Source organism: Balaenoptera physalus (genome assembly GCF_965194825.1).
Source record: "Balaenoptera physalus genome assembly, chromosome: 6".
Lineage (NCBI taxonomy): Eukaryota > Metazoa > Chordata > Mammalia > Artiodactyla > Balaenopteridae > Balaenoptera > Balaenoptera physalus.
The window spans coordinates 103,536,223-103,545,744 of record NC_138885.1 but is presented as its reverse complement, the minus strand read 5'-3'; the positions used below and the strand labels follow the sequence as shown (position 1 = coordinate 103,545,744).

Below are 9,522 nucleotides of genomic sequence, written 5' to 3'. Positions count from 1 at the left end.
GTAAATCTCCGCTTGCCTTTTGCGTGGTGAAGAACAGCTCTTGTTTTGTCTTCTGATTCATAGGTTATATATAAATATGTGTATCTGATTTGCAAAGGGGGGGAGTGTTTTCAAAGTTAAGTGTAATTATGTAGTATCTCGTTTTGCACTGTTATGTGATCAAATGACTTGTTGCTATTAACCAGTAATAATAATAATACTATAGATATTTTTCTCTGGGAGGGATGGATTGTGGTTATGATTAGGGTAATGATTTCTGTAAAGGACGCTCAGGGAACCGGGTTGAAGATGATGTCTTCTGCCTTAATTTATCGTCCCCTCCTTGTAATCTGTTTCTGGGATGTTAATCGATTAATCAGTTCTCATCTCTATAGCTGTCATGGATTTGGACTTGTTTTGCTTTGTTTTAACTTGAATTCCAAGAAAGGTTGGGTAGCCTGGAATAAATTACAGCTGTCCAGATAGAAGGTAATATCCAGATCCTGTTGGAATTAAACAACAACAACCTGGTATGACATGTAAAAATGCAGCCGTTAAATCACTTTGACAGGTTCTGGTATGGGCAAAAGAGATGGAATTAAGATTTAATTTATTATTATTATCATTTTTTTGCCAAGGGCGAAAAGCAGTCCTGTGAAGTTGGCCTAGGTTCTTTGCTGGGTTCTCCCTGACTGTCCCTCCCCTCTCAACACCCCTCCACCCCCCCCCCCCCCGCCTTTTCTTTCAGTTTTCTTGTCTTAGCTTTTGGTCGATTCTTAAGGAACCGGTGGATCAAGTTTTTTCTCTTCTTGTTAATCGCATTGCTGTAGCACTGACTGACCTCTCTCTCTCTCTTTTTTTTCCTCTTTCCTGAAAGTACGTGGTGCCATTCCTGAGTGACTTTTCCTACTAGACCATCCCAAAGGGACGAGGGGGAGGGGTAGAAGGAGGAGGAGGAGGAGAAGGAGAAGGGGGGTGTTCCTTCTCTCTCATTTCTTGGTTTTGTTTATCAGCCGATCTGTTTGCTGGATTTGGGCTCGGAATGACCCACCTGTAAAGTGCTTTTCCTTCCTCCTTGCCTTGAACTCTGCAGGGGGCTTGGCTTGGAAGGGGCAAGGGAGGGAAAGAGAAGGGGGAAACACAAAAAACTTCTTTCTTTCTCTCTCCGTTTATCTTCAGCCCGACATTGTCACCTCCTCTTTGAGGGGTTAGAAGAAGCTGAGATCTCCCGACAGAGCTGGAAATGGTGATGAATCTTTTTTAATCAAAGGACAATTTCTTTTGTATGTACATTTCGTTTCTCTTTCTCCTTTTCTTTCTTTCCTTCTCTGAGGGTTAATAACCATTTCATTGATGGGGCAGACTTCTTTCGCTTCTCCCTGACGTTTCTTTCTTAATATGTGTGTGTTAAATGTGTACATTTTTAAAGAGATAAACTCATTTGTAAAATATCCGAAGAAATTGCTCCCCTTTAAACTTTACGGATGCCTTTCTTTAAAGCCTTATGTAATCATAATTTGAAAGAATTTGATAACAGTACAGCAGGTTGAAATTTAAGTGCTATGTAGTGACTGAGTTGGGAATTTGATCTGATTATTCCATAAAGAAAGAAAGAAAAGTTTTTTTTGGGGGGGGTAGGGAGGGTGGTGGTGCAGAAGGGGAGGGGAGGGAGAAGGGAAGTGGTTTTGGAGACAAGAAGTGAAGCTGCCTGTTTTCCAGTAAGTAATGGAGAAATTCCAGGAGCCAGGGCTAAATATACTTGGCGATCAATACAGAAATGGCTCATTGTGAATAATTTAGCTGCTGGTGCAGTGAGAGTTTTGAAACTAAAGGCAAAAAGGACCAGGGCCAAAGGAAAAAAAAAAAAAAAAAGTAAAAATCTTCTCAGGACATGTCAATTCTTTAAACTTTTTTCTTCAAAGAATACAGTTAGCTTATCGATCTTTTCATTATGTGAAATCAAAGCTAGGGGGTGTCATCTCATACAATTTACTTTTGTTTCTGAGAATTAAGTTCTTGTTTTGTGTCATTGGTGCACGAAAATAATTCCCCAAACTTTGAAAAAGTGATCCCCTTCCCCTCTTCAAAAAGTGTATGAATTTTTCAAAATTGGAGTGTATTAAGTAGGCTCGGCATGGTATCCAACCATGGTCTGGCAGGAAATTAAGGTTACATTGAACAGGTGCTTACACAGAAGTTGGGGTTGGCTAAAATGTCAATACAAGCCTGGCAGTTGGGTAACTGCTGCAGAAACCTTCGAGACATACTTGGGCACGAAGTTTTTTTGTTTTGTTTTGTATTTCTTCTGTTTGTTTGTCCTCCCCCCCCCCCTCCCTATTAGAACATGATGAACCAACTTGCAACAATTGTGAATAGAGCTATCTGTATACTCGGGAAGTCCTTGATTGTAGGAAGTAGTGAATGGTAAAATACTTCAATCCCAGTTAAAGCTGGCACTTTGGAGGTGTACCCCCTTCCTATTTTTTTTCTCTAAACCGAGTAAATTCTGATTAAAAGAGTCATTCATTTCTTGCTGCAGCCTATCTCATAGCACACTTATCTTTCCTATCCTATCTCCAGCAGGAATCAGATCATTTGCAGAAAGAGTTCAGTGACTTGCAAATGAGCACATACAGTACACTGTAGTATGTTTCTTGGGCACAGGTTGCAGCAACAGCAACATGGGCTAACTGCTTGGAGCTTCAAATAAGTTAAGCATTTAATGGCAGATACTGAAAAGAATCATTGTGTTAAGGGTATAATCTTTTGTATTGCAGCACTGCACTTTGACTATGGAAACAGAGGCTATTGATGGCTATATAACGTGTAAGTATTCATTTTCATTAATCTGTTATTGTTAATAAAATTATGTTTGTTACCTGTATTGTAATTTCTGAATTGGAAGTTTTTATCAAGAACTGTAAACTCTTACCTCCTATCTGTTCACAATTTCACCTGGTAAATGAGTTTGAGAAAATAGCACTGAAGTGAAAGAAGAAGGAACTATAGATATATACCTGCTATATTAAGGATATTATTTAAATCAGTAGTAGCTTAGCAGATCAACACTTTAGGACTTTATTTTTTTCATTTACTTTAAGTCTAGAATAGGTCGGGTTACATATATGTCTACTAATATGGCATGTACTAAATACTTAGTACTCTGTAACCTAATTTTTCAGACGCATAATGTGAAAGAGAATTAGCTCCCTCAAGCTGACAATTTTTTTTAGCAAACTCTCCTTTCAAACATCTAACTCTCTGCTAGCCAGTATTTTGGAAATGCTCATTAAAAATACTGTGTGCTTAAGGATTAAATTAGATGTTAAAAGAAAACATTTTTTTCAACTAGAAGATACTTTAGAAATCAACTACTCCAGTCTCCATTATTTTACAGTTAAGATGAATGTGATAATGAAATTTTGTCATTTTTTTATTGTGGGCCGGTTGTTGCTTTTCGTCATTTCGTTCATTTATTATGTATTTCTAAATAACATTTCCTTATAGTTTCTTTTTAAGGGAAAAATGTATTTCATTAAAATCATATATGCATACCCCTGCATATATGATTACAAAGTTGGTAATTAGATTTTAGATGACAATGAACAGAGACCAAAAGGTTTTATTTTGTGAAAACAGGTGACAATGAGCTTTCACCTGAAAGGGAGCACTCCAGTATGGCAATTGACCTCACCTCGAGCACACCCAATGGACAGCATGCCTCACCAAGTCACATGACAAGCAGTAAGTCTTCATTTTATGATTTTTTTTTTTTTCCTATTTCTCTAGCGATAGACTTGAAGTTGTTAGGTCTGTAGGGTCCTCGCACATTGTGGTGTAGCTGCTGCTGTAGATTTTGTTAAAGAAAGAACAACACAGATTTATTCCTGTTCATTTTGGTATCGTAAGACATGAGCCTGCTTACTAGTCTGAACTATCCCAAGGTGGCATTTGGGAGCTGGTGCTTACCTGTATCAGGTAAGAAATGTTAGGCTTTGCTGGTTATTCTTTTGTCTTGCGAGGTTTATGACTAGATTTGTTTTTGTTGCTGGGTAAAAAAAATATGGAAACACGTTATTTCCAAAGGACTCTTCGAAGTAAAAAAAAGAAAAAGAAATTATTTTCTATTACCTTGGCATAAAGCTAATCCATCAGTGGTAGAATTGCAGTGTTAGTTGCTTTTTTTTTTTCTTAAACGTGTGAAAGTTTCGTGTCCAGAGCACTGGAAGTGAAATGTAATTGAAAATTTGTGGAACTCATTTACATCTATTTCTCTGACAAAGTGAAAGCATTTTGTTTTAGACTGTCCAGAGAAGAATTGAGAAAATTTGGAAGGATGTTTTGAACTTGCAGGAATAGACAGTTTTGGCTACTGTTTTTGATAAAGGGTCATTCATTGATATAGTAAACACTGTTTTTGTGTAATAGAAAAGCAACTTACATGCTGTCAGTGACAAGACAAAATACTTTATTAAGAATTTGGTTTATTTTCTCTTAATTATAATGTTTCATAAGTTATCAAGTACAAATGCTCTGTTACTCCTACTTAAACTTAATTTGAAATCGTGTGTTTATACTTTTGATATGTGTTATATTCTTATACAGAAAGGCCATCTGATTTACATGTAAATATAATTTAATTTAAAAGCTTTCTATTTGGGTGACACGTGAAGGAAAAGCATTTTCTTTCCTTTTTAAATGAAGATTTAATAACTAAAGGAAACTGAATCATCAAGTGAATTATGAGCATATTCTTAATATGTTAATTCTGATTATCCTGAGAGAACAAATTTTCTTTCCACTTCCCTCTTACAGTTTCAGAACTTGATGTTATTGTAAAGCTACTAGCTTCATAAGTAGTTAAGACTTTTGAATTATAAGCAAGAGCATATAGAATACTATTGAATACATTTTGCAATTCATTAACTTTAAGTGGTTCTAGTTACTGACTTGAAAGTTTGACTGAACTATGTGAACTTACTTTACTTATTTAAAAGTTTTCTTTATTTTTATTAATGGGAAGCACTTCCTAGGAAGATTTCATTCTAGAAGCAGTCATTGAAATTCCTTTATCATGTAGGAAGAAAATTAATAGTTAGTGATGCAATGTATATTAAATTATAGTGCTAATCTCTTGTAATGGATCTTGTAGCATTAATTTATTTTTTCTGCTAGTTGGCTATTGATTTGATAAAAGTTATACTACTATTGCAATGTTGTAGGGAGTACAATTTTTACATTTTAACATTTAATGTTACTAGGTCCTTGGCAGGATAGATTTTTTATTTTTCAGATAATTTTCATTTAATCTCCTAAAGAGTAAAGATAGATTGATATGCAATTTCTGCTAGTTTAATATTTAGCTATTGTCTTTAGAAACATTGAATATAAGGGGTACGTAATAGTGGGTAATCAGACTTTGACTGTCATCCCCCAGCTACTGCTAGAATATCAGCTGGAAAATACTTGTTAATTGGTTAATCAGCTCCTTTATTTGTGAATTTGATTTTGGTTTTGCAAGTAGTCCTTTCTAAAAGGCAGTTCACTCATTTATTTTAAGTAAACATTGCAGAGTATGGGCATGATCAGTTTGGACAAATAAGAACTGTGCTTTTGATATTTGAGTTTTTCTCACCCAACAGCAGTAAAATTATGTTTGGTAAAGAGGTTTTGTTCTTGTTTCTTTTTTTTTTTTAACTTACTAGCCTGTGGCAATTCCATGTTAGTATAGTTTTTAGCTAAGCTGCATGTGTTTTCACGTTCTTTTCCAAAGAGTTGCAGGTTAAATATTTTGGCTCTCACTTCAGAGCTGTCTGTTGCATCCTTTACGTAGCCTCTATTTACAGTATCTAGGTTACCCACTTAGGTGTTAGATGGAGAAGATACCCATTTTTCCTCTCTGTTAGATCTAGGAGAATATCAGCATTTTAGATTGCCAAAGCAAATAGTGCTAGAGAGGGACTCTTGTCTGTTAATTAGAATAAGAGACCTACAATCGGTCACTCAGATGTTTTTCTATGACTTGGAATAATTTTTTGTGCGTGTGTGACTTGTCAAATCACTTGTGTCTGAGATTACTGGTTTTCCTAAATCCTTTTATATGCATTGCTGACTTTATTATATAAAAAGAACTTATTTATTTTCCGCATTTTTTAATATCTTCAAATAATCTTTCTGAAGGGCTGTGACTTCCAAAAACAGAATTGCAGTTTTGGTTGAAAGTATTAGAGCTGAAAGTAAATGTGAAAACTTTTATGATAGAATAAGATAGGTTCCATAGCAGCAAGGAGGACAAGAGTATGTGTGTAAGAGGTAAAAAGTTATTTTAAAACAGTTTAGAAAAAAAATAAAAGGAATAAAGCCTTTGATTTTATGAAATAACTGACGTTCTAGCAGTGAAGTAACACTACCATGTGATAGCCCACTTATTTTGGCTTTAGGAAAGTGGTCAGTTTTATTCTAAGGTCATAGTCATTTGTTTAGGTTATTCTATGACTATTCTAAGATGAAGGGTATCTGTACAACTTGCTGCCAGCTATTGTATAAAAAATAATGACAGCAGCTATCATTATTTGACAGTGCTAGAAGAGAGCATCAGTGACTTGGGAGAGAACTAAAAATGTTACAGTGCCTGACAGTCTTTGGTTTTAAAATTCAGCATGTAAGATAAAAAGAAATAAGAGGTATTAGTGAACTTAACATTTTGTAATGACTACATCCTATATTTTCGAGTGGATTTCCTTAGAGAAACTTAGACTTTTTCTTCTAGAATAAGGATCTCTTTGATAAGAAGATGGGCATTGTTGCCCAAGATCATTAGTGTACACACTGAGTCTGCTGACAATCTTCGGTGTCAGGGATGACAGTATATGCCTTGATGGCTACTGGAAATACACAGTGTTAAGTGATTTTAAAAATAGAATCTGGAAGTTAAGAATCTGAGACAGACAACGCAGACAGAACAATACAAAAATAATCCATATTGTATTTCGGCCCATCAGATGAGACTTACTTTGTGATTCCTTATGTTTCTGGGTTAGCTCAGTTCCAATTCTTGTATAGTTGCTTCAGTATCGGTTTCAAACTGTGCTGTACCTGCTGATGAGTATTTTGAAAGATTTTTAAGGTTCAAAAAATTGTCATTAATTTTATTTTTCTCATCATCATTTACTTTTATAATGCTAATAAGTAAATTTTCTTTGGAGAGAGCTAATGGTGTGAAAATACATTGTGACATAAATTTTGTTTCTATTACTTCCTTTACATGGATCAACTTTGCAGTCAATACCATTTATCAGTCAGTTTGATGGCCAGGTGGCATGTATGGAATTGGAAGAAGTAGTAATTCTAGTTTTACAAGACTCTGACCAATAATCAGGTCAGGGAATCTAGTTTATTCTTTTTAGAGTGCTTCACATTCATTTTTTTTCTTAGCTAGTTTCCATTTTTAGAACCTAGTGAAGCATAAGTATAGTATGATTTCTATTTTTCTTGTGAGGAAGTGGAGGCTTGAAGAAACCAGTTGGCCTCTTAGGTCCCTTAGCAGAAGGATAAAGTTGTCAGGATTGGGATATAAAACTGATATTACCTTGTGGGTTAGATCACTTTATTGATAACTCTTGAAAATGTCATTATCTCAGGGTGCCCACCATGTCCAGTACTGACCCATGTTTTAGTGACAAAAACAGTATTACAGAAGTAGAATAGGGTTATTATGAGGGTGGAATGATAACAGATAATCTTGTTAAGCAGATGCTCTAATGCACTTTTTAAAATATAGCTTATGTTTTGGGACTCACCAGCTTTCTGAGTTGTCTTCTGTAGCTTAGTTTGGCAGTCACCCTTGGCTGGATTTCCATAGGACACACCCTAATATAACACCAGATGGACTTGATGTAAAAGCTCGCTCTGTTTTCAGTTGTAGTACTTAGTTTTGTATATATACCCAACATACCTTACATTTAGTTTTTACTTGTTAGGAAATTAAAAAAATAAGTTTGACTTGATTTCTTTACACCTATCAGTGGTAAGTGTCATGGCCATGTACCAAAAGGAAAAAAAATAGGAACTAAAGGAAGTACATATGATCAGGGAATTAACAGCAAAATTTCTGTATTTTTTTCTTTGCTGCTCATTCCACTCCCACCCCCCCACTCCCCCCATTTTTTAAGTCTGCTTTGAAGTAAGAATAAATGTCTGTCTTGGAGAAACAAAACAGCTTACTGTAGAGGTGTTGTTTATATTGCCTCTATCTTTGTCCAAATTTGTCTTCCCCACTGGAAATACATTAAGAACAGTGTAATGTGATTGGTTAGGTTCTTTTGGGAGTCTTCCTTCAAGCCGTAAGGAATTGAGATCCCTGGGTCCCATCCTCTTCTCTCCTAACTTTGAATATCGATACATTTTGATTTTATGATGTTCTGAAAGATCAATAGCAGGGTCACAGTCCTAAGATGAGGTAGACTATGTTGTTTTTCTTTGCTTTTTTCCTTTATATCTGTTTATATAATATATATTTATTGACCTGTTAGTATTTTCCTTTTGTGAATTAATCAAGACTTAGGATATCTCTGCTGAAATAGGTAAAGAGTATTTAGGAACTATTTTCCCTTATTATAAATGTGTAATCACAACTGGAGTGAGAGAAAGAAGGGGGGCATAATTTATTGAATATATATAGGCACTATACTAAGTGATATACCCAGCACTATACTAAGTGATCCATATTATTTCACTTAGTCTCCACAACAGCTCTGTGAAGTTACTCTGTTTATAATACAGAAAACCGAGGCTCTGAAGCAGTAGATTGCAGGTGGTTAAAAATATGGGCTTTGGAGTTATACAGGCCTGTGTTAGAATTCTTGCTTTGCCACTAGCTTGCTGTATGATCTTAGTCATGTAACTTCACATCTCTGAGCTCCAGTTTTCTTATCTGTAGAATTGGGAAAAGCAATACCTAAGTCAGTGGGCTGTTGTGAGGTTTATTTTTTTATCTTTATTTTTCTTCTCTTTCACTGCGCTGCGTGACACGTGGGATGTTAGTTCCCAGACCAGGGATCGAACCCATGCCCCCTGCAGTGGAAGTGCAGAGTCTTAACCACTGGACCACCAGGGAAGTCCCTGTTGTGAGGTTTAAATGAGGCAATATTATGCAAAATACTTAGCACAGTTCCTGACACATGCTAAGATCCAATAAATAATCACTGCTGCTATCACTCAGAGTGGGCAAGTTTCTTTTGCACCAAACCATGATTCATAAGAAAGTTTTTTTTTTTTTTCAAATCAATATCTGTTTGAAATCCAGATCTTTTGCTCTTTCCATTTTACTACGTAGGTCCATGGAATGGAGATAGGCATTTCTAATAATTTAGGGTAAAAATGAAAGAAAAACCCCTCTATTATTTAAAGCATCTGTGAAGATTTTGGTTAAGAAAGAAGTAGAGTTTGTCTGTGTGCCAGAGATTCTTTTTATTGGGTTTCAGTGTTCCTGAGATAAGTTTTATATTTTTGGTTACATGTAAAGAAAATCATTGCTTATCATTG

The 9,522-nt window shown here is 35.5% G+C and overlaps 1 protein-coding gene across 17 annotated transcripts in view; it reads left to right on the top strand.

Moving 5' to 3' along the window:
• Window positions 1-9,522, top strand: part of IKZF2 (IKAROS family zinc finger 2) — a 219,730-nt gene that overhangs the window by 43,709 nt on the left and 166,499 nt on the right. For 5 of the 17 annotated variants that reach the window (XM_082467486.1, XM_082467479.1, XM_082467482.1 and 2 more), the window contains exons 2-4: window positions 1,159-1,225; window positions 2,757-2,805; window positions 3,619-3,723. In XM_082467486.1, the coding sequence (XP_082323612.1) occupies window positions 1,223-1,225; window positions 2,757-2,805; window positions 3,619-3,723 (157 nt within the window). In that variant the 5' untranslated portion in view covers window positions 1,159-1,222. The other 12 variants (XM_082467490.1, XM_082467489.1, XM_082467478.1 and 9 more) reach the window with 9 other exon arrangements.